This window comes from Lepidothrix coronata, unplaced genomic scaffold (genome assembly GCF_001604755.1).
Source record: "Lepidothrix coronata isolate B3197 unplaced genomic scaffold, Lepidothrix_coronata-1.0 Scaffold0, whole genome shotgun sequence".
Classification (NCBI taxonomy): Eukaryota; Metazoa; Chordata; class Aves; order Passeriformes; family Pipridae; genus Lepidothrix; species Lepidothrix coronata.
Genome location: NW_016690180.1, coordinates 17,325,895 through 17,351,518, shown reverse-complemented (window position 1 = coordinate 17,351,518; position 25,624 = coordinate 17,325,895). Strand labels below are relative to the sequence as shown.

Below are 25,624 nucleotides of genomic sequence, written 5' to 3'. Positions count from 1 at the left end.
TACATAGATCATAGTATGAGTGCATGAAAGGGGGAAATCAAAAGCTTATTAGGTAAGCATGATATGTAGTTTGAATAATCCAGCCTTTTACCATTGTACTTTTTAGTATAATAGTTTTTTACCTTATGTTTACATAACAGAAATTTCTGCACTGACAAAATCACGATACACTATAGTGTGTAAAGAAGTAGCTTCTATTTGAAATGTGCTTATTCCTGAATCTCTTTTGACTTATTGGCATGTGGTCCATAGGTTTGTATCAGCATAGATTTCCCATATGCAAAGCTCTGCATGTTCAAAAACTTCTTGGAAAACTGTTTCCATCAGCAAACTCACACTTGCAGTATGGGAAGTTTCAGTCTTAGTCGCTGTACATTCAAAGCAAGCATGGCCATTAACACTAACCCCAATTTTAGATTAAAATACTTGTTTAAAGAAGTTAGAAGTATGACTGTGCAATCTTAATAGTACATCTTAAAGAAAACGTTTCATATACTGCTATTTATTCTGTAGGAACATGTCTCCCCTTTCCTATGGTTTGCATATTTCAGTTGTCTCACTGAAGTCTTTAGACATTTATAAATAAAACTGACTTTGAAAATTGCTGTGTGCGTAATACATTGGGAGTCACTTACCACCAAGTCAATTTTGACATTTTTAATTACAATTCTATCTTAATTTGTAGAAAAATCTTGTGTGCTCTGAAAATAAGTTTTGTTTAGATACAAAATCAAGATTGGGTGCTAATTTACATTACTCTCTATGGATTAAAAGGTTTGACTGATTTTTTTTTTGTTATGAATGAAATATTATGCTGTTATTATACTGAAATATTATACTGAAAAAGAAAGCAAAAATAACCTTCTTTGTTGAAGTCTATCTCTTCTAGTTTCTTGTGACTTCAGATTCCTGTTTGGCTTGGATTTTGTATTTTTACATTACTGCTATTCTTTTGCAGACGGTTAGAACAAAATTCAATCAAGGTCATACCTCCTGGAGCTTTCTCCCCTTATAAAAAGCTTCGAAGAATGTACGTACCAAATAATTTAAATTTAAGTTTTTATTTTCACATGTATGTATACATGCATATACATATATATAGTTATATAAAAAGATAAAAAACAAGTCAAGTTGGTACAGGGGAAATACAGTCAATGTGTGAGCACTTAAGAAAGTTTGACTGCTAGAAGGTTAACTGATATGGTAGCCTGATTATTAAGAATATATCTGTCATATTAATAATAATTGTTTTTTTATCAAGTATTGAAATTGTTTAATGTGGTTCTGCATAGAAGCAATATACTACTGCAGTGAAAATTCTATTAAAAAATAAATAATGAGGAAAATTACAGATTATTTTTGAGGCTGGGTAGTCCTGTGGCCATAGCAAGCAGAGAATTCTTTATAAAATGTACTCAAACAACTAGGAAAAGCGTTTTTTCAAGCATTTGAAAGATCTGTTTTCAACCATGCATTTTGTTTCAGTGTACTGGCAATTTTAGTGGTTTTATATTAAAATTTTTGGCAGTGTCTCATGTAAATATTTTAATTTCTCTCTCCCATCCGTGCTTAACTCTAATTACATATTATCTTAATGTTTGCTATTTTGAAAATAGCTTGAATTAATTGAGTCAAATTTCATTTTTTCAGTGACCTGAGCAATAACCAGATCTCTGAAGCAGCTCCAGATGCTTTCCAGGGCTTACGTTCACTCAATTCACTGTAGGTATCTCTTTGACCTGTAAACAGAAGGAAATTTCCCCTTATTCCTGTAGTGAAATTATTTTGGCTTTTTGACTCTGCAAAATTTTCCTATTAATTCAATCAATTCTGAAAGTTGTAAAAATCATTTCAGAATGTTAGTGATAGTTAAATATTGTCACAGCTTGACACTAGAAATATATAGGGTTTTTTTAAATATGTCATTTATAATGTGGCATAGAGCTGAACAAAACCAAATGTCTTTAATTCCTCAGTTAGTTGTTCTTGCAAACAGCAAATCCACTTACCAAGGTCCCTTGGGAACGCTGTAAGCAGTGAGGTGCTGATTCTGCAGAGAGCCCTTTGGGCTCTACACCTTTTGGGAAAATGTGTGATCTTGCTGCCTCACAGAACCACAAGGATATTCCAAGTATCAAGTGGTTGCTGTTAAAATCCTTTCAGGAAAATGGAAATTACTTTATTCTTAAAGTCAAAATCCCATAGCATATGCCTTTCATAACGGTGGCTTTGTTTGCTTTATTTCCTGGTACAGAGTCCTCTATGGCAATAAAATTACAGAACTTCCAAAGGGCCTATTTGAAGGACTATTTTCTCTGCAGTTGCTGTGAGTATTTTTTTTAATATTTATTCTATTTTGGGATCATTCAAAAGGTAAACATCACAAGAGATTTATACCTGAAGAAGAACTAGCAGGAAATCCTATATGTAAGATCAAAGTATAGTAAAACCAAATTATGTTAAAGCCAAAGGAGTCAAGACTGTTGTAGGCCAACTTGCCATTTGCCCACAAATGTGATCATATCAGTTAATGTCTCAGCCTAAAATAATTAAAATTAAATTATTCTCTTGTGTGTAACTTGTAAGGATAAAACACATAAGATACCTACGATACTGTCTTGCCTTGTGAAGAACAAATAGCATGTATAAAGATGTGTGGGAACCATAGAAGGAATATTTGTGTGTTTTATAAAGAGAAAATAGGTAGTAGAAATGCTATATAATTGTATTTCTAATTGTATCCATGAAGAACAGCATTGCACCACAGTTTCATTGATGACTTAATGTTTTCTGACACTGTACAAGTCTTCGACTCTGAACTCCAGCTGCTATTTCCTTTAGCACTTTGGAAATTTCCATGTGTAATCTTATAAACGATCGCTCTTTAGATTTAATACTGGAACAAAGAATGTCATGGTGATGTGTTTATCAAATATTGTCAATAAGTAGCAGAAGAGGCTGTGTGGTAGTTGTACTGTGTAAAAGAAATTTGTGCAATAGACTGTAAAACAACAGTGGTGTTTTCGGAAGAAGTTGTCCCAGGCAAACTAACTTGTCTAGTTAAAGAGTATACTTAAAGAATTTAAAAATTCTTCCCACTTGTTTAGAATTATTTAATGCCCAGACTTCACAGTGCAGTGGTTGGCAAAATGTCTGTTATTAACAACAAATTGAAGATGGCAAAACAGAAAATAGATATTAAAAATATGCAAGTTCTAGCACCACCTAGAGGTTTGCATTTTGTTTTATTTTAGTCACAAAGTAGTATAGTAGTGGGCGGGGGTGGTATGCTTTCCTGTTTTCCTTTAAAGATGTTTTAGTGATATATTTTTGATTTGGTGAAAAAAAAAGGGAGGGGGGAAGAGACCTTTCCAAGCTGCTGTCTATTCTGTATTAAAAAAATGTCCATAGCTTACATTTCAGTCTAAGTAAATTTCTACATTGTGGTGATACTTCTTTTCAGGGCATTAGGGTTCAAATCCACCATTTCTGGCTCAAAATGGAAAAAAGTAAAAAATATTTGGTTATAAAAATGCATGTGGTTGAATGACTTTTTTTTTCTCTTCAAAAGGAGTTGGTTTAGATTGGCTTGTTTATTTTATCATTAAAAGTCTGGGAGGTACAAGGAAGAAAAGGTTCCCTTTGAAGATGGAGAAGAAAAAGGATCCAAGACAGATTTGGATATATTCCATACCACCAGTTTTTACTACAACTCTGTTAATGCGGCAGCATGCTGATTAGTAACATATAATTAAAAGTGCCACTGCACATCTCTTCCAGCTCATGAACACAGTGTTCAGTTCCTTTTTTGTTTGTTTATTTGTTTGGCAAAAGGAACTAGTTTTCCTTGCATATACTTGATTTTTTAGGCTTATTTCTTTGCACAAATACCACACACACACATTCTTCCAGTACATACAAGAAATGTGATTTTAGCTGAATAAATATACACATTTCAACTCCAAGGTGCAAATAGATAGGAATACACATCAGTTAAATAAGACATTTCAATTCACTGAAGTGCCTTATGTCATTGTCAATTATTATTTGTTACTACATCTCCCGTTCTGGTTACAAAGGTGCAGAAAGACTTATCTGTGAAAAACGCTGAAGCTGCGACATGAAGCGAGTTCTTTCAATTTTATAATTGTCTTCCATTAAACAGATTATTGAATGCCAACAAGATCAATTGCCTGCGAGTTGATGCATTTCAAGATCTGCACAATTTGAATCTGCTTTCTTTGTATGACAACAAGCTTCAGACCATTGCAAAAGGCACCTTCTCACCCCTACGTGCGATTCAGACCTTGTATGTATGCTCTTGTTTATGGTTGTCTTTAGTATGACTTCATATAAAATGCAGTAAAAGCATTGGATACTACTAGGACCAAAGGGAAATAATGAGTGAAATTATTGTTTTTTTCTTCATGAAAGGCATTTGGCTCAGAACCCATTTATCTGTGACTGCCATCTGAAGTGGCTGGCGGATTATCTTCATACAAACCCCATTGAGACCAGTGGTGCCCGTTGCACCAGCCCCCGCCGTCTGGCAAACAAAAGGATCGGCCAGATCAAAAGCAAGAAATTCCGCTGCTCAGGTAATTTTCTTAGTTCAGCTGCTATTTTTCCTTTATTGGTAAAAAAAAAAAGAGGTGGTTATAGAAGTTCCAATGAAGCCAGCTGGCTCTCTATGGAATTATTAAACATTGCAGAATCTTTTTTAGTTCGTTGACTGAAGGGAGGGAAATCATGGAAGTCATAGACTATTGGATCACGGAACATTATTGTACTTAACACATTTGGCACTATTCCTGAGTAGCATTAAATCTAACAAAATAAATGCAATATTTAAAACTTCAGAATGAAATGCTAAAGTTATTCACTACAAGTATCACCAACATAAATCATTCTGTAAAATTTCCACAAGCCTCTGGAATATGCAAAAGATCTAAAAATTCCGAAGCTAAATACGGAAACATGACATATTAATTTTATACAGGGAGCTTGCCTCATACTGAAATTTACTGTTTTCTTTTTCTAATCTTATTCCATTTCCTACTTACATTTATTTAAATCCTAACTTTTGTCATATGGTATCCAGCTGTTCCAGGTGCATTTCACATTCTACAATTTATTCAATCTCAAGTGCAAATACCAGATGAAAACTGTTTGTTATCCATGTTCCGGATATATTTATGACTATTCACACTTTGTTGTTTATCAGTTCTCATTGTGAATACACCTTTTTTCACTTAATTATCTGTAGTTAACTGCAGTCCATACTTAACCTAATAAAACTCATAATAAAACTCATTCTTTGCTTGCTGACATTCAGGTGCATCTTCTATTTTTTTTTTTTGTCTTTATTTAGCTAAAGAACAGTATTTCATTCCAGGTAGGTTTGGCTCTGCAGGAAGATTGACTAACTGCAGATATTCTCTCCCTTTCCCCCTAAAAGCAAAGTTTGTTATAGCTTTTAGGAAACTGATGCATGTGTATTAACATTAGTCAATACCTGTAGCTACATGTAGTTTTCCTTTGTAGAATACTAGTAGTTCTGTTTTCTGAATATAAGAGCTTAGCATGCAGCTCCATTTACCTTTTTTGTCTCACAAATTTGCACACAACCTACCAAAATTATACCTATACTTGAAGTATTTAGAAGATTGCACCTGCTAGTTCATATTTTAATTGATACCTTTACTTACCTTGTACCTTGCCTTTCTGCCGCTACTGTTTTTAAATGTAGCTCCTGAGCTGCTTTTAAACACAGGAAACCATGCTGCCATCAAAGAGCTAGCACGACTTTAAAAAACCAAACATTTTACAAATTAACATTTTCTTGCCTTGCTTTCATGCTCTACACTGGCTGCAGCTACTGCTTGCTCACCTCCTCGTGTTTAGGAAATCACAGTGGAATGCTTGGAAAAGAAAGCTGATATTCTTAATTAGATGCATTCTGTGGTCACATGCATAGAGTGAATCAGAAATGCTTTCCATTAAAGAAAATATGACTTTAGAGTTGGGATGAAACAGTAATTTACACACTGCTTTAAGCTACAATAAGTCTATGATATTTTTACCAAAGATTTACTGATGTTGGCCCTACCTCTTTGAAATATGTATCTTTCTTTATTTTACCTTGCTTGTCAGTGTGTGCACTGATTTCTTAATAGAAAAAAATTCACCTATGTTATATTCATAAAAGATTATGAATGATTGACAAAATAAACAAGGGAATAACACATCTATTGATGAATTACAGGATGTGATTTTCAATCAGGGTTTTCTACCATAGTTTAAGATCTAGAAAGATATATACAATAATTGATTTTGACACCAGTGAACTTGTTCTTTCAAGTACTACAGGTAGACGGTTATTCTGCAGTCGTTGCCTCTTTAGCTGGTATGTTTAACAAACGCTGTGTGATGTATCACTTAAATTTGCAGCAATCATGTGAAGTTCTTCATGCCCTTATACTAATACGTTGGTTTGAATATGAAGAAAAGACAAAATGAAATACAAAATAAGGCAGCAATTTGTCAGCACTGGCAGCCGTGAAAATGTGTTTTAAAGCAGCATAAAACAGGGGGATTCAATTTCTCAAACCTGTAGTACCACTCAATTCTTTAATGAGTAGAACAGCTGTATTCCTGCCACAGAGTGACTTCTACTCAACCTTGCCAGCACAACTTTTGTCTGTACATTAGAAGTGTTTTCTTGCCAGCAAATGTCTTCACATCCTGTTTATATTATGGCCACACATGCCATTAGGTTTGTTTACATATCCTTTAAGATATGCTATTCCTGGAGAAAAAAAAAAAGGAAGAAAAAGAATTAATTAATCAAAAAGTGCTTCTTGAAATACAGCTTTTGTGCTTTCTCTTTCAGTCAGGTTATCAGGAAGATGCTGCCTAAAAGTATTTTAGTTGTTGAAGGCCTTATCCCTGAATATTTTAGTTGTTTGCTTCAAACTGCTAACAGTCATGGACTCTGGGTGCTGGAAGAAAAAAGTCATATTTTGTAGCCTTGTTTACTGGGTATTTCAAAGTGCTAGAAACACTATACTTAAATAAATAGTATCAAATAATCTTAGCATTTCTTAAAAAACTTATTTTTTTTTTTTAATATTTCATTGAGAGATCCTGCTTTGCAGACACTGTGAAGTCTTAGTAGAACTTTGTTATAGTCATTTGGAAGAATAAAGGTTATAGAAGTATTAAATCAATTTTTTGAAAAAATACCATTTATCTGCTAGCTCATAGAAATACTCTATGCTAGTTTTATCATGTGTATTGGTACGAGAGTTACAAGTGCTAGAAATCATAATATGTGATGGCTGTTGGTGGGGTTTTTTCCTCCCCTGAGTAATCTGTTTCTCCTATGTTTGTTTGGTTTAGTAAGGATTTAAGTGGCATAGCATGTATATATGTTAAAGGAGCGGCTTTTAAAGAATGCATTCAAAATACTGAAGAATAATTCATGGGAGGCATCATCATCCTCCTCCTATATAAAATCTGTAATAAACCCCAATCTTATCTTCATTTTTAAATGCCACTAAAATGAATTATTTTTTCTCTCTGCTGAAGACCATACCCCTTAGTATCTTCTTCTAGTCAAACTAAAGTTGAATAGAGAACATGAGAGATTAGTTCATGTTTTTGTCTTAATTGGGATTACTCTGTCTTTCTTTCCTTCTTGGCTATCTTTACTTTTGCAGGAGTTCACCATTTTGGCTGTAAGTAAAGTTCAGTGTCTGAGCTAAATCACAGTGTACCTCCCAGCCCTGATGCACCTTCTACTAGTCTCAGTCTTTTCACCTTTGTCCAAGAAGAACCCACAGGTCCTTTCAGCTTCTCTTTGTTTTCTTTGTCACCCACCCTCAGTTCCTTACTGGATGTTTTTTCCTGATATGTTTAGGATGTTTTCTTTGAGTGACTCTGGGAAATGGTGGAGGAAACTTTCAATGTGGTCCTTTTTTTTTTTTNATTTTTATTTAATCTGTGACAGTGATACTGTTACTGTGGCACTGGACATTCAGTAATAAGAATGCCATGTCATGTAAGCAAGTATTAAACTTCAAATATTTCTGTAACTTATACCTACTCCTTCCTCTTTTCCCTTCCTCTTATCCTTGGCCTAATGGATGCAGTTTTGATAACGTAGCGAGATTTTCTGTTGTGCTTGATCTAACCATGTGGTTGTGAGGTATGAGTAAAACATGGTTCTGTCAAGCACCATGGAACGTCACGCAGCTTTCTACAGCATGGCAAGCTGCTGAGGCTTAAGTCAGGATCACATATTTTTTAAATTAAAGTTGAAAACAGGGCTTTCAATCTTTTGTGTTGAGTTGATATGGAGTATCGGGACTATTAAAAAAAAAATCACAGAGGTTAATGAAGTCCAGTCAACAATACAAATTTGTAACCAGAGAAAGAGAAAAGGTGGCATTCAGGATCTATTTATTCTTGATACAGAGAAAGAAAATAAATTCTAAAAGAATCACTGGCATTTGTGTGATTAGCTATAAACAAGGCTAGATTGGCTGACAACATAATCAGCAGAAAGTACAGCTGTGAAAAGCTCAAGTTATTGTTATCCCGTTACGTGAAGTTGGTCTCAGTTTCTTTTTCCAGCATATCTAAAGTCCCTATATTTAACCCTCTCTTGAAGCCCTTGTGTCTGTTCAGTATCACAAAGTTTATCATGCATTTCCCAAGTTGCCCACCATTATCTGCATTGCAGAAATCTTTTCAACCTTCTCACAAGCAGTAAATCATATACTTTATTGACTTAATATCTGTGTTTTGACTTGAATCTTCTACAGGCACTGAGGATTACAGATCCAAATTAAGTGGAGACTGCTTTGCAGATTTGGCTTGCCCTGAGAAATGTCGCTGTGAAGGGACCACAGTGGACTGCTCCAATCAGAAACTCAACAAAATTCCTGATCACATCCCCCAGTACACAGCAGAGTTGTAAGTTGAACCCATAATAAAGCATTGTTTATTATGGAAAAACTAACTAAAATTTTCAAACCACAGTTTTACTTTTTTGAATGGCAAAATAACCTCTGTGGTGCCCTTCTAAGGACTAAATATTCATAAAAATTATTTATGCATCATTTCAGTACCATGTAGCCTTAAAAACCCACGATAAATAAATCAAGTAACTATTCTGTATTTCTAGTTCTTTAAGGATCTGAGCTACCCACTTCAGTTTTTCTGAGAGGTAGTAGGGTTTATTTTGCTTTTAACTTTAACTGCAAGAGAAAGTAGGACATCCAGAAACCAAAGGGGTCAGTCTTAAAAAGAGCTACCTGGGTGTTTCAGAAGACAGAGCTGATTCTTCTTATGCAAAGTACACATTACATGTGTCAGGCAAGAGGCCAGAGAAAGATAAAGCAGACAAACAGAACAGTGTTGGTTTAAGAAGATGAGATAATAGTATAATGAACAGAATGGGCAGAAATCACAAGTTATTACTTGCTTAATAAGTGCCATATGGGAATGATTTGTAGGCATTACAACTGAAGTGATCTTCAAGGAAGGAGTGAAAGATAAAATTAAGACAACTTTACAAGGTTTTCCCATGTGCAAAGCATAGTATGAAAGGGAATGCAGAGATGCTTGAAGGATCAGTGGAAAGGTAGATGAAAAGTGGCTGTCATTGCAGAGCAAAGGGGGAAGGAAATAGCTGGTTTTCGTAGGAGATTCAGTTTAAAGAACAAGGCAGAATGTTGAGGGACGAGAGGGGGCCTTTGATTTAATGTAGTAAAACAGAGATGTGGAGACAGGAGTACCGTGATCAAGCTGTAACTTGTAACTCACAGGGGTGAGATGAGCAACAGGATGACACACCTCTTAAAAGACAATCAGTATACAAGTGGCATCAAAGCAACAGTACAGCAGTGAAGGTAGGAAATAGTGAGACCATTGTTAAGTATTTTGAATATCTTGACAGGAAAAGGAATTTAAAACAAATATTTTTAAAACAGAGATGGAGCTTTTTGTCTGTCTCTGAGCTGAAGAAGGAATTGAACTTCAGGGTTACTTTCTGTGCTGGTTTTGGCTGGGGTAGAGTTAATTTTCTTCACAGCGGATAGTATGGGTTTATGTTTTGGATTTGTACTGAACACAGGGTGAATAATATAGAGATGGGTTTTTTTTATTGCTGAGCAGGGCTTACACAGAGCCAGGGCCTTTACTGCTTTTTGTGCTTCCATGCTGGCAAGGAAGTTGGGGGTTGCATGTGAGGCTGCGAGGAGGCACAGCCAGGACAGGTGACCCAAACTGGCCAGAGGGATATTCCAGACCATATGACATCATGCTCAGTATATAAAAAGGGGTGGGGGGTGACATTTGCAGTGCTGGAGTCTGTCTTGCATGTTATGCGTGATGGGGCATAACATGAACACCACCTGCCAGTGGGAAGAAGTGAATTAATTTCTTTTTTGCTTTGTTTGTGTATAAGGCTTTTTTTTTTTCCCTATTAAACTGCATTTATCTCAACCCACAAGTTTGCTCATTTTCACCCATCTGGTTGTCTCCCCAGTCCTCCTGGTGGAGGAGTGAGTGACTGTGTGGTGCTTGGTGTCTGGCAAGAGATAAACCATGGCATGTTCTTACTAAAAATCTGAGAATTACAATCAGAAGAGAAAATTGATAGAGTCTTGGGTGAAGGGAGATCGACTCCAGTGGAGAAATACATTTTATGTTATCCTATACTTTAAGATAAAATTAATTTAAGAGTAAAAGCTGATGGATTAGGTAACGGGTTAACATATAGGATGAGATCATAAAGTAGTGTTTCTATAAGTGATAGTTACTGAACGAAGAGATGAGAAATGGAGTTGTTGAAGTGGCAAGCATGCATTGTCTTGATTTTTAGGAGCAATCATGTTTAATTCTCTCTTTTCTGACAAAATAATAATCTTAATTTAACATTTTAGTTGTTGTTTTTTGTATTCATTTTTTTACGTGTGGAAGATAAACTGTCAAGTGTTTTCTTTCTATAATTATGATTCCTACCTATTAAATTCAGAAGGAACAATTAAATAATCAAGCGTCATCTTCTGTGTATCCTAAACACTCAAATTTCAGTCAACAAATTTTTTTTTGACTGAAGTATAATTCATGTTTGGTTGCAGCACTTTTTCAGAAAATACTCATTCTTGTTTGAAGGTGTTAGTGGATTTAAAAATCCACCATTTCCCTGAGACTTTACAGAAGTTAATTATCTCCTTTCACTTCTGTTAAAATCTTTTAAAATAGGAACTTTTACTTCAAGAGAGAATCTGCTTCCCTTCAGTTTTCATCATTGCTTTCTTTATATTTTTTGCCATTAAAAAGATCTTTTCTGTATGTAGCACTTTATCCAAGTAAGATGGTGTTAAATGTAACAAAGTCATTTTTCAGCCTTCTACTTGATAGGCTGCACAAATTGTTCTTCAAGTCATTTGATGTAATAAAAATTTCAATAGCACTACAAATATTCTAGAGAGGGTAGAGAAATTATTTCTGCATTTTTTTACTTCTGCTAAAATCCATTTGCTCTAGCCAAATACACTCTTTTGGTATTTGCCTCACTGATACAAAAGTTACAGCTCTTTTTCTTTTTTCCTCCTGTTATTCCTGGTCTTTGGTACACTGCCTTTGATGTTCCTCTTGCAACTTTCCAGTCTAGTTCTAGGACCACTCTGTGATGTCCAGTTCACAGTATTTACTGGCATGTATATGAGAACAGCAGCTAGTTAGTCTTTCTTTTCTTTTAGCTATCACATTTGAGATAAAGATACTTGTTAGAGTCAAATTACATTGATGCATCTATAACAGTGATGAGGAAAGCTAGATTAATTTCTACAGAGTGGTGTTTAGAGCTGAGTCTCAGCTTGAAAATAAAGATCAAAAGTGAGGAAAAAGGTATTCGTTGTTTATATTACAACAGTAGTAATAGCACAAAAAAAACCCCAGTATTTCTTCAAGTTAGTTGCTTTTTTAAAAAATCTAAAAATAATAATATAGTTCAAGGCATATAGTTAATTGTAAAAGTGAAAAAAATTATAAATAAACCAATTGCTGTTCTAACTTCATATTTTGTCACTTGCTCGCAGTCTTCCAGAAAACCAGTGAAGGATCTGTCTAATCTGCTAATGAAGTATTTGATATAAAGTACAAGTCTGTAATTGTACCCCAGAAATAAAATCTTTTTCAGGTAGCATTCTAATCTATAGGAAAATTCCGGAAGTGTTGATGAACCACTCAAACAAGAGTCCCCAGGAAGAAAGCTAAATAAAAATAATTTCAATCTTATATGTTGAATTTTTATAATGATTTTACAATAGTTGATAACCAAACATGACTGTTTTGAAAAGCATGAATATCACTGCAGTATATAGCCTTCCAGGAGGATCACCTATTGTATGAAAACGTGCAAGTATCTTAGCCATTGTGTTACTAAAAGAGGAAAAAGCATCAAATAAACCAAACAGAATATGTAGGTATCATTGTGAAATTCTTCTTTGTTTACTTTTTTGTTTTGAGGATGGTGTTTCAGTACTTTTCTTTGAATAAACCAGATAAAAGTAATTTTAAGATCACTTTCATGATCCAGTGATGGACAGGTAACAACTATAGTTATTGTCTTTAGTGGTGAAGAGCACTAGGCTAAAAAAATACTGATATTAAAATCCATAAGAGAGATCTCATCCCATCTGTTAATTTTCTATTTATCTTTAATAATTTTGTTTCCATTATGTGTGAACTAATTTAAATAGAATAAATGAAATTTAAATAGAATAAAAATTTAAAAATCTACCTATGACATTATGTAGGATTATTTAGCCCTGGAAATAAAAGACTGAGGAATAACCAATACGGAGTTCAAGATAAAAGGCTATAGTGATGTTGTCGTGTATGTTAAAGGTGAAGGAGTGCTTTTGGGAACTACTGCAAATTTCGATCTGGGATATACTTATAGCAATGTAGTATGTAAATTATACAAAATAATTATTTTACTCTACATAGCAATAGTAAAATATCAGCTGGAATACTGTGTCAAGGGCTTCACTTTTCAAGATGAATCACTTAGAAAAAAATTCAAGGAGAATCATCTAAAAAAGACGACTTCTGAGAAAAAAAAAACTAAAAAAGTTGAATGCATTTATGTGAAAGAAACTTGAGAGAGAGACAAAGTAAATTGCTTTTAATATGTTTTCAATGAGGTCAGAGATGTTTGCAGTACAGCAAGTAGTATTAGAACCAGTAAATGTTTTCATTAACAAGTCATTCTGCTAGATGATATAGCAGTTGAAAAGTATGTGAAAATGTCAGCATTTATAAAATTCTGCTTCTGTTGTTCATGGACCGGGAAAAAAAGGCTATTTACAGTGGAGAAGTAAGTTTGTTGATTGACAGTATGCAAGAATTACTTTGTATGGTCCCACTAAAAATCACAATAAGTCATTCAGCTGATTTTCAGAGGTGGTAACATCTTTTGAAATTCATGTTCCTTGTAGTTTGGTGTGCTACACAAACATTTTGTGTATGTCCAGAAAACTGTCTTCTCTCGATTTGGTTCCACGTTGAAACTATTGTACAGATTTACAACCTTCATTTCCCTTCTGGCTATCACTGAGAATGAACAGGAGGGAAGGATGATCAAACAGCTTTCCTTTATTTTCTAGGTACTTTTTAATCTTACCTTGCAATAAGGCAATTCTGAAAAGCATTCTGGGTTTAGAATTATGCTGAATTTCATTTCACAGTGATCTTGTCAGTCACATCTCTTTCTTCCTATTTAAGATCTTAAAATTAAAGGTGGACAGACTCCTTTCCTTAATAAGATGGCTCCATTAAAATATAAAGTACCTAAGACTCATAATTTCCGTTTTCTTTTCAAGAGAGGAAATAGGGAGTACTGGGTCAATGGAGATATTTTTTGAAATTTATATAGTCCCCTAACCTAGCAGCTGCTGAAGTATACCATGCTGGAACAGCCTTGTTACCTGTGTAGGAAAGATAAATATCCAGCTAGTATTTGTTGCTCTCATTGTATACCTTCCTATAGTGTTAAAAATCAGCATTTAATGCTTTCTTAAGCTATGTATGTGTGCAGCCGTAGTGGCATGTAGATAAACTATGGTAAGAGAAGTGGTTTTTAAATTCTTGAAGACCTGTGCAGTGTGTTTCATTCCCTATTCAGAAGAAGCATTGAGTAATTATTTCATTCTTGTAAACAGTGTTCTATGAGTACGTCCAGATGTCTGGCAGACCCCACCTGATATCCTTTAAAGAACAGAAAACTAATCTTCAGTGGTTTACATGTCCTTCTAAAAGATTTTTATTTATAAGTTGCCATGGAACCCTTCCTTAGTTACATTTTTGTTTGCAAAATTAAAAACATCATCTTATATTTCTCTGTGGTTTTAGTTGTATAATATTTTGTGATCAGGCTATTAAAAGGTCTTACGTATGCCTAAGTTTAACTAATGAGAAAGTTCATTCGCAGGAATGAGAATATTCATTCACAGGAATTATCAGAATTAGAAATGTCAGTATATAAGAAATTGTTCTTCATCTACCAGTTAAACACCAGCTATTCAGTGAAACCAATCTGAAAAGTTCAGCTAATGTAGAACATTCTGTACCCATGCCTGAATAATTGTTTCTGAAATTGATGTAATTTCTTTTAGGCGACTAAATAACAATGAATTTTCAGTCCTGGAAGCTACTGGAATCTTTAAGAAACTTCCTCAGCTCCGTAAAATGTAAGTGCAACTTCAGTGACCTTGTCTATTCAGACAGCATGTTAGCTCCTCGCTGTGTCTCTCCACCTTTCTTAGTTTTTATCTACAAAAGATTCAGTATATTCTAATTGAAAATCAAGAATGGGTTTAAATTAATCACTGAGGTAGGTCAGAGTTGGCAGCTCTTCTCTATGGGACTAGGCACTGCCAGCAACAACTTCTCATGGTGTATGGCTCCGGCACCTTCGCAGCAGTGTCCAGCCAGCTGGTCTGTTATGCAGCCACAGCAGGGAGCTTGCAGTATAAGCTGCTTAAAAAAGATTCCAGTAATCTTTTGTAACTTCCTGTATTACTCCCTAACCAGACAGTTTTGCCTCTTTCAGCACATTAAAGCCATGCCTTTGATTCTGTGCTTCATTAAACTGTCATTAGGTGAGAGGGATATCAAAATTAAAATGACTAAGAAAAAATGGTTTGATAGCTCATCATTGTATGTCCATGTTAACAGTTAATGTTCTAAGAGGAGTTTATAATCTTACCAGTTGCAGTTGTTACTAAAAATAAATCTATGAAAAGCTTTCTTTAGCTTATATAAAAGACATATTTGAGAGTAGATGATTTAGATAGACTTAGTGACTCTGTGCTCAATCTTTTCAGGATTAAATCCAAACATAAATAGTAAGTGAAGAAAAATGCAAGTAAAAATAGATCAGTTTAATGATGACTGCTTTGTAGTAACCAAGTGACTGCCATTTGTAAAAGACTAGTCTAAATTACTAGTGACCAAAATCTCAAGGGGAGCAATAGTATTACTTAAACTATTGTTAAACTTATACAGATCCTTGCTGGCAGCTGTCATGATCACAATTAGTTAAATACTTTTTACTGATTTTTTAGATTAAAAGTTTAAAAAAACCCCAACAATGTGAAACCAAAAAATGAACTTGCTTTTGACCTCTCCACTTGAGTACACCTTGCCACTTTGGATTGGGCTTAGATGCTTAAAAAAAAAAGAATATAGGAATGTCTGGCACAACAACGTTCTGGTTCTATACAGTAGATACCCAGCTTTCTTCATTCTCTAGGAATCTCAGATTGGCACTTTTTACAGCTGTAGTGTACTTTTGAAATATCAAGTATCAATATGAAGAATCTATGGACAAGGGAAGGGGTACAGATGGCATTTATCTGGATTTCTGTAAAGCCATTGACATGGTCCCCCACAGCATCCTTCTCTCTAAATTGGAGGGAGATGAATTCAATGATGGACTGTTAGATGGATGAGAAATTGTTTGGACTATGGCTTCCAGAGGATAGTGGTCAATGGCTTAGTGGACATGGACATCAATGACTAATCGTGTCCCTCAGGGTCCATACTGGAATCAGTGCTTTTTAGTGTCTTCATCAATGACATAGACAAGGGGATTGAGTGCACCCTGAGCATGCTTTCAGATGACACCAAGTTGAGTGGTGCACTTAACACACCTGAAGGATGGGATGCCATCCAGAGGGACCTGGGCAAGGTCAAGAAATGAGTCCCTGGGAATCTCATGAGGTTTAACAAGACCAAGTGGAAGGTGCTGCACCTGGGTCAAGGCAACTCCCAGTATCAGTACAGGCTGGGGGATGAACAAATCAAAAGGGATATTGATTGATCAGAAGCTCGACATGAGCCAGCAATGTGCGCTTGCAGTCCAGAAGCTTTCATATCCTGAGCTACATCAAAGCAGTGTGGCCATTAGGTCAAGGGATGTGATTCTGCCCCTCTACCTCACTTTGGTGAAACCTCGTGTGGCGTACTGCATCCAGCTGTGGGGTCCCCAGCACAGATAGGACATGAACCTGTTACAAGTCCAGAAAAGGGCCACCAAGATGATTAGCGAGGATGGAGAACATCTCCTATGAGGAAGGGCTGACAGAATTAGTTTTGTTCAACCTGGAGAAGAGAAGGCTGCAGGGTGACCTAATTGTGGTGTTGCAGTACCTGAAGGGAGCCTACAACAAAGATGGAGAGGGACTTTTTACAAGGGCATATCGTGATAGGACAAGGGGGAATGGGTTTAAACTCAAAGACAGTATGTTTAGATTAGATATCAGAAAGAAATTCTTTACTCTGAGGGTGATGAGGCACTGGAAAAGGTTGCTCAGAGAAATTGTGGATGCCCCATCCCTGAAAGTGTTGAGGACAAGGTTGGATGGGGCCCTGAGCAACCTGGTCTGGTGAAAGATGGCCCTGCAGAGGAGTTGGAACTAAATGATATTTAAGGTCCCTTCCCCAAACTGTTCCGTGATTGTATGGTCCTATGAAATTAATAAAAAACTTGATGTGTCATACATACACATGCATACATATACACATTTATACCCACATTTATACATATACGAGCTCTTAGTATTTAAGAATATTTTTTTTAAGTTGAGGAGATGTTCAAGACAAAAGAAAAGGAAGAGTATTAATCAATCTCGGTGTAGCTGTCTGCTGGAACTCCCAAGGGCTTTGAAGTCTGGTTATTTGAGGAAGGACAAAATTGACAAAATTGAAAAAATGTTAATGAAAGATTCACTATTTTAATAGTACTGCTCTATAACTTCCTAATATAGTTACCAGTTGTCACAACATTCTTTCATTCAGAGATTAATACAGTGAATACTTAAGCATCACTGGAAAGCAGTGAGGTACTCATGCTACAGAGACACCAATATGAGTGAATTCTATGTTTTTGTGGAGCTCATATTTCTTCTGGAGGTTCAAAATAGGTGCAAAGGACTTTCTGCACAGATGACATTGAAAAATTGAGGCCTAAATGTTCCATTGATATGACGGTTCCTCACTACTAAAGCATGTGTATGCACTGCAACATAGATTAGCTATGCGACATTAATCCTTAAAATATCTACGTGAAGTGGGTGAAGTAGTATCCGTATTACACCAGGAGCAAAAAAGATTTTAGGAAACTAAGGACATGGACAAGCCAGCTGAGATAAGAAATAATGAGTTTCTTGCTTCCAGTCTTCTGCAGCACCTTACAGAAGACTGAACAGCTCCACTGTGAAACTAAATGAAAGCAATGATTGTGGATGTTATCTACTTAGACTTTAGTAAAGCCTCTGACACCATTTCCCACAGCATTCTCCTGGATAAACAGGCTGCTTATGGCTTGGATGGACGTATACTCTGCTGGGTAAAAAACCAGCTGGATGGCCAGGCCCAGAGAGTGGTAGTGAATGGAGTTAAATCCAGTTGGCAGACAGTCACAAGTGGTGTTCTCCAGAGCTCAGTTTTGGGGCCAGTCCTGTTTAATATCTTTATCGATTATCTGGACAAAGAGATAAAATGCACTCTCTGCAAGTTTGCAGACAACACCAAGCTGGGCAGGAGTGTTCATCTGCTGGAGGGCAGGAAGGTTCTGCAGGGGGATCTGGACAGGCTGCATTGATGGGCAGAGGCCAATGGTATAGGCTCAACAAGTCCTCGTGCCGGGTCCTGCACTTTGGTCACAACATTCCCATGCATTGCTACAGGCTTGGGGATGAGTGGCTGGAAAATGACCCATCAGAAAAGGACCTGGAGGCACTGGTCAACATCCAGGTGAACACCATGTGCCCAGGTGGTTAAGAAGGCCAATGCCATCCTGGCCTATATCAGAAATAATGTGGCCAGCAGGTCTGATGAAGTGATTGGCCCTCTGTACTTGGTACTGGTGAGGCCACATCTTGAGTATTGTGTTCTGTTTTGGGCCCCTCTCTACAAAAAATACATTGAGGTGCTGTAGTGAGTCCAGAGAAGGGCAACAACACTGTTGAAGGGTGTGGAATCCAAGTCCAATGAGGAGCAACTTAGGAAATTGGCGTTCTTTAGCCTGGAGCAAAGGAGGCTTGGGAGGGACCTTATCACTCTCTACAACTACTTGAAAGGAGGTTGAAAGTAGTGAGATGGGAGTTGGCCTCTTCTCCCAAGACAAGTGACAGGATGAGAGGAAATGATGTCAGATTGCATCAGGGAAGGTCACATTGGATATTAGGAAATATTTCTCCATGGGAAGGGCTGTCAAGCATTAGAACAGGCCACACAGGAAAGTGGTAGAGTCACCATCCCTGGAGGGATTTAAAAGACTTAGGGACATGTTTTTGTGGGGGGCTTGGCAGTGGTGGGTTAAATGCTTGGACTTTATGATATTTAAAAGTCCTATCCAACCTAACTGATTCTATGATTCTATGATTGTATCCTTCATCACAGACAAGGTGTACAATAAATTTCGGCTAGGCTAGAAAGAGTAGTCAGCACTAAAGATTAAGCCACAACTCCTTGTTTTCCATGTCTTAGATAAAGGCACCCATTCATTCTGACAGGCATATGAATTTTTGTTTTAACAAATAGTATCTTTCTTGTTTTGGATGATTAAAATGCTGTTCTAGAAATCGCATCAAAACATGTTTGATTTTCTTCCCAGCACAATTAATTCAAATAAAGTCTTTAGCTTCACTTCCTTTTTGCATTGTCTCAGAGTGTTTTTAAGAGCTTTTGAAAAATCACTGGTGTATTATAACTGTTTAGTGTGTAGATATCTACTTCTGTAATATATGTAAATAGTTATTCTCATTTTGTTTTGTTTGTTTCATGTGACATGAAAAATATTTAAGAAAATGTGTGTTGTTGAGTATGTATGCTTTTGTATATGTATAGTACAGATACTGCCCATTTGGGATGTAATTTCCATATTTCAACTGAAATAGTAAACACTAAATATTTTGGCAGTATTTTAGGTCATTTTCCCACATTTTTATCCACTTTGCATGCAAATTGCAGATAAATGAACTATCTTGCTTATAAACAATCCTTTCTGACTAATGTCATAAATTATTACCATTTCATGTACTGTTTACATTCGCACATTTCATTTGCATATGTTGCTGTTTATACTGATTTCTTACATTTGTCTAGTGAGATAAAATAAAGAAACCAGAGAGGTTAGCTGTGCTGTATTCATGTGGTATCATTTTGTTATTTATTCATCTAAAAATACTACAAAGACTGGAGACCTGAAAAAATATACAGCTACTGACAAGATTCAAAATTATGAAAAAATGTTCTTGTGTGGCAACAGCATGGACTGGGTAATTGCCATTATTTAAAAACATCTTCCAAAGATTGCTTTAAAAATCTTTAATTAGAAGAATATTGGTTTGAATTTGAATGATATATTTGTTGCTTTTATACAATAACTTGGTTATTGCATCAAGGTTGGATTTGATCATCTTGGAGGTCTTTTTCAACCTTAGTGATTCTATGATTCTAACTCAATGTCTTGAAATTTCACCCAGTCTACAGCATTTAACAGTTAATGTAGGGTATTTATAAAAGAAAACATGTTCTTCTCTGTTTCTGTTAATGTGTAATAGAAACCTGAGCAATAACAAGATTACAGATATCGAAGAAGGGGCATTTGATGGAGCCTCTGGTGTGAATGAACTATTACTCACCAGCAACCGCTTGGAAAGTGTTCGACACAAAATGTTCAAAGGACTAGAAAGTCTCAAAACACTGTAAGTGTAATTATTTGGGTGTTTTTATTCTTACTTTCTTCCAGGTATTTTTGAAAGTAATATTCTATATGTCCTAAAAAAATTGATTTTGGAGAATTAACTATGGATTATTTAAGCATATCTTAGGTTTTGTTCCTATTATGCAAGAAGTTATATATTATATTAATTTGTTGATTATTAATTATGGGTATAATAAGTCTTATAAAATGACGAAACAGTTGAGAATGGGTAAACATCCAACTTCAGAAGTGGAAATGGGAATAATCATCTGCATCAAAGTAACAGAATTTTGCACAGAAATTACACATTCTACATAATGGAGTCTGATTCAAATCAGCTCAACCATTACTGGGAATTTTGCTAGAGGAAAAAATTGTTCAGATGGATATTGAAATGTGGGAAATTATTCTCTCCTAAGTAATTTTTATGTCATTTCAACAGTGAAGGGAGGATTAAAAGCACTATAGCTTGAACTCATTTCATTCTTTCCATGAGGCAGTTCAGTTCTTTCCACTCAAAAAAAATAGGTGTTTATACAATCTACAGCTTCTTGGCCTTTTTCAGAGATCCTGTCCTTCTGATCTGCAGAGCAGAACCAAAATTAAATGGTCTTTGGGGCTTCAGCTGTCCATAGACATTAGGTGTTTTTAATAAATACCTTGCAGTAAAAGCTGCTAAAATTATTTAAAGCAGCTAATCTTAGAAAAGAGCATGGGGAAAAATTATTCTTTCTTGATGGACAGAGACGAGAACAACAAACTTCAAAGCTCGTAAGTTTTATAGGAATTAGAGATTTTAGAATAGGTATTTCTTACTTAGTATTCTGAAATTTGTATTAAACCTTAGAGTCATGCTTAGGAGGAGTCAGGTTAACCTGATTTCATTTAAATTAAATCCTTCAGAATGCAGTAGAAGTAGTTTCTAGAATTTTCCTAAGAAAAGTGAGGTCAAAGGGGCCTCAGGAGGAGGTCATCTGGTACAAGCTCCTGCTCTATATACATAGCAGTTCTGGAGTCATTAGCCTTGGAAACATGAAGATGTGTATGTCTGATTTGGGGAATTTCAATAAGTTTCATTTCTTTTCAGTTAAAAACCCATAATTATTGATTCTGGTATTGAAAATAAAAATGCTTAGGGGAAACTGGAACAGGTTGCCAAAGGGCATCGTGGAGTCTCCTCTGGAGATACTCAAAAGCCATCTGGACACAGTCCTGAGTAACATGTTCTAGGGAACCCTGCTTGAGCAGGGAGGTTTGACCAGATGACCTCTGGTGGTCCTTTCTAACCTTACCCATTCTGTGATTCTGTGAAGCACCCCTTGCCTCTGTGAAACCTACCCACCCACCTACCTTTCTGTCTTCCAGTCACCTCCACACACACTGCACCTAGTCCTTTCAGTGAGGTGACATGTGGCACAGGGGTCACTGCACTTGTGGTCCCTTCACTGGTGGCAACCCATTCCTCTTGGCCCTTGCTCCAGCAACCACTTCAGCTCCTGCCCCTGTTTGGCCTAAACTAAGAAATGCTGATCCTTCTTTCTCAGGATGTTGAGGAGCAACCGGGTGAGCTGTGTGGGAAACGACAGCTTCACGGGCCTGAGCTCTGTCCGTCTGCTCTCACTGTATGACAACCAGATCACCACCGTGGCCCCCGGCTCCTTCGACACACTGCATTCGCTCTCTACCTTGTAAGTCACATTCGTCTTTTACTGTAGCCAAATTTAAATCTCTGACATTTTGGGGGCCTTTCCCTTAATGATTTGCTCTATAATTTCGCAGCATGTGGTTAAGGGGAAAAAAAGTTAAAGGTAAGGAAAAGAAAAAGAGTTTATAGAGGGATTTTTAGGAAAGTTTATTGTCTGGGCCGTCTTGGGCACTTTAAGAGTATGTTTTCATGGTGCCCTGTGATGCAGCATTAGACTAGTTTCCAGAAGTGCCTGAGAAGGCAGGAAAAACATCCTGCTCGCCCCCCTCGCAGAAGCCCACTGCTCCGAAACTGGGTTGAAAACCACATTTTGGGTAGGCAATGCACAATCACAGCTAGCTGAATCACCATGTTGTCTGCCTTTCTGCCCTGTGCCACCCAATTACTATCTTAAATTTCTTTGACCTGCTGAGAATCTTAATTCATACATGTTTTATAATGAACCTTCAGTCTCATTTTCTATTTAAAAAAATCCCTTTTTTTCTTTAAATGTGATGTAATTTAAGTGCAAACAGTGAGCAAAGCTGCCATAGTTTAATAAAGAAATGCAGGTTGTAGGTAGCATAATTCAGGAAAGTACTTAATCCCCTTTTTACGTAAAAAGTGACACCTTGCACCCGGTGACTAATTTTGCATATTAAGGATGACATGTTTATAGATAATAGAATTGTTGATAGATGTGTGCTGAAGTAAGGAGATGCCAAAAGTACTGGACTTTTGGAAGTAAATTCATTTTTGTAACTGGCATGTAATCAACTTAGCTGTCACTTCAGATAGGAAACTTATTCTCTGGAGCAAATAAAAGATGGAAATCCTGAGATGGTAAATTAACGGAATAGCTGTTGTCAGGTTAAAGCTAATAATGTAAAGTAATCAGCCTGCGTCTCTATATGAAATTATTGCATTATCAGTACAGAGTGGCTTGACATGAACTCAGGTCTTTGACAGTTTTAAATTATTTCTAAATGAGTTGTATCAAGATTCCTCACACAGAGCCTAAATTACAGCTTTCATCTATGGTTTGTACATAGTACTGTTTGAAGAACAGAGTTTAAGCTCAGCTTTTTGAAAATAAAAATAGAATGCTTAGGATGAAAAGATGGTATCACCTGAGGTAAACTTTCCTGTGGTTCTCAGAAACCTCTTGGCCAATCCCTTCAACTGCAACTGCCATCTCGCGTGGCTTGGAGACTGGCTAAGGAAGAAACGCATTGTGACGGGGAACCCTCGCTGCCAAAAACCCTACTTCCTCAAAGAGATTCCTATCCAGGATGTGGCAATTCAGGATTTTACATGTGATGATGGTAAGAAAATTAATATTTGAACCTTTTATAATTTCAGCTTTCATGTGTATAGTGTAATGATTCCCATAGATCCCAAAGAGTTGTGCTTTAAAGAACTTCATCTGCATTCCGTGCTGTTTCTATATCAGTTTAAATATCTTCCACTCGTTTTTGTATGATCAGCACGCACAGGCTGTTGTATATATGCTTTCAGAAGTTTTTCATGCCTATATTTAGTACTGTAAATAATAATTTAGAAACAATACAAAAAAACTGATCAAATGTTAAAGTTCAGATGAGAATATTTTCAAATGCTGATGCTTGAATCAAGCATGCTTTCAGGTTGTTTGATCAAATAACATGACATTTTGGCTACCTTGTGACTTCACTAATGCTTAATAAAGAAAAAATAAGGCTGCTACCTTGCATTTCTCACACATGCTTCCATTTACTGCATTAATAGTTTGCAATTTTCAAGGCTGTTTTTTTTTTTAAAGAGACTGTTTTTAATAGTTTGTTAATTTTATTTTCTTTCATTTCAGGTTTTATTCTTTCTTTAATGACTTTTTTCCATATAATAGCATTCTTTCCTAGTAAAACAGCATTGTACTAAGTAAAGCATCACCTGAAATGTAAATTATTGGAGCAATGCTTTACAGAGCTAATGTAATTTTTTCCCTACCTTGAGATATTATAATGTAGAAATAACATGTTTAGTTAAAGAAAATCCATGTCGGCTATCATTGCTAATATTGAAGTGACATTTATTAGCAAGCTTAGCATCTGTTCATTTTTATTAACCAGGGAATGATGACAATAGCTGCTCTCCACTGTCCCGCTGTCCTGCAGAATGTACTTGTCTGGACACAGTAGTTCGCTGCAGCAACAAAGGCCTAAAAGCTTTGCCTAAAGGCATCCCAAAAGATGTAACTGAACTGTAAGTGGCACCCTTTTTTCCCTTTTATGAAAATTATGAAAGTGTCAGATTTATATTGTCAGGTTCAAGAATAAGGGGAAAAGGAAACAAAGAATTGAATTCAGTAGATGAGTCGAAATTTGTTAATCTACCACTTTTTAAAGACTTTCACATCATCTTGAGAAATTTGAGGTTAAGTTTGAATTAACACTGAACCATCATATAGCTGAATGTGGATATCATGTTAAAATGGGTTAAATTATGGACAACAGTGAATCTGATTAACCTCTGGTCACTGGTTACGGACTGAAGTTCAATTACATAAAAAAGCAAAAAGAAAACAATATATTAATGTGTTCATAAACTTTCATATTGAACGTGGGTTTTATACCTCTAAGTTACTTCTTTTATAGCTCCAAGTCAACAGTCAATCACCCTAATCCTCTAAATCAACAGCCTTCATCTTTATCAAGAAGTTCAAGTTGCCAGATGTTAACTGGGAATACTACACAGCTGGCACAAACAGGTCCACAAGATTCCAAAAGCACCTGGACAATAGCTTTATGGTACTAAGGGAGCTGACTAGGAAAGGTGCTCTCCTTGATTTGTTACTTGTTAATAAGACAGTCTTGTGAGTGAAGTGCAGCTGGTGTCCATCTTGGCCGCAGTGATCATGAAGCAGTTGAGTTTAAAATCTTTGTTGACAGAAGGAAAAGTGCCAGCAAAACTTCAGCTGTGGATATGAGGAGATCAGACTTCAGGCTGCTCAGGGTACTAGTGAGTAAGATCCCCATGGGAAATGTTTTTGAAGGTACTGGAATTCATCAGTGCTGGTCACTTTTAAGTACCACCTGCTAAGAGCAAAAGAGCAAGCATTTGGAAAATATCAAAAGTCAGGTAGGTGAGGCAGAAGGCTGCCTGGGCTAAGCAAGGATCTTCTGGAGACAAGGCAAAAATGTAAAGTGGATGTCCAGTGGAAAAAAGGTCAGGTGAAATGGGAGGAATATAGAGGTGCTCCTTACCACTGTGGGAAGAAAATGGATGCAGCCAAAGCCAAATTAAAGTTAAAACTGGCCAGTACTGTTGTGGACAATAAAAAGAGCTTTTTTAAATGTCAAAAGCAAAAACCAGTCCAGAACTAACACTGGCCCATTATTTGATGTGGATGGTCACCTACAAACAGGGACATAGACAAAGCAGAGATGTTAAATGCATTCTTCGTTTTGGTCTTCAACACCAGTGATGTGCTCTGAGAGTCCCAGTGCCCTGAGCTGGAGGACCATGATTGTGAGGACAGTTAACTCCCTGCCAACCCCAAACTTGAACAGGATTTGCTGTTCCTGCTGGATCTCTATATATCTATAGGTCCTGATGGGATTCATCCAAGAGTACTCAAAGAGTTGGCTGATGTCATTGCAAGGCCTCTCTCA

The 25,624-nt window shown here is 36.3% G+C and overlaps 1 protein-coding gene across 6 annotated transcripts in view; it reads left to right on the top strand.

Annotated features, from left to right (window-relative positions):
* Positions 1–25,624, top strand: part of SLIT2 (slit guidance ligand 2) — a 265,859-nt gene that overhangs the window by 187,674 nt on the left and 52,561 nt on the right. For all 6 annotated transcript variants that reach the window (XM_017805302.1, XM_017805295.1, XM_017805287.1 and 3 more), the window contains exons 10-20: positions 959–1,030; positions 1,651–1,722; positions 2,255–2,326; positions 4,166–4,309; positions 4,435–4,598; positions 8,829–8,979; positions 14,694–14,768; positions 20,148–20,291; positions 21,835–21,978; positions 23,133–23,299; positions 24,083–24,215. In XM_017805302.1, coding sequence (XP_017660791.1) covers positions 959–1,030; positions 1,651–1,722; positions 2,255–2,326; positions 4,166–4,309; positions 4,435–4,598; positions 8,829–8,979; positions 14,694–14,768; positions 20,148–20,291; positions 21,835–21,978; positions 23,133–23,299; positions 24,083–24,215 — 1,338 coding nt within the window. The remainder of the gene's footprint in view (positions 1–958; positions 1,031–1,650; positions 1,723–2,254; positions 2,327–4,165; positions 4,310–4,434; positions 4,599–8,828; positions 8,980–14,693; positions 14,769–20,147; positions 20,292–21,834; positions 21,979–23,132; positions 23,300–24,082; positions 24,216–25,624) is intronic.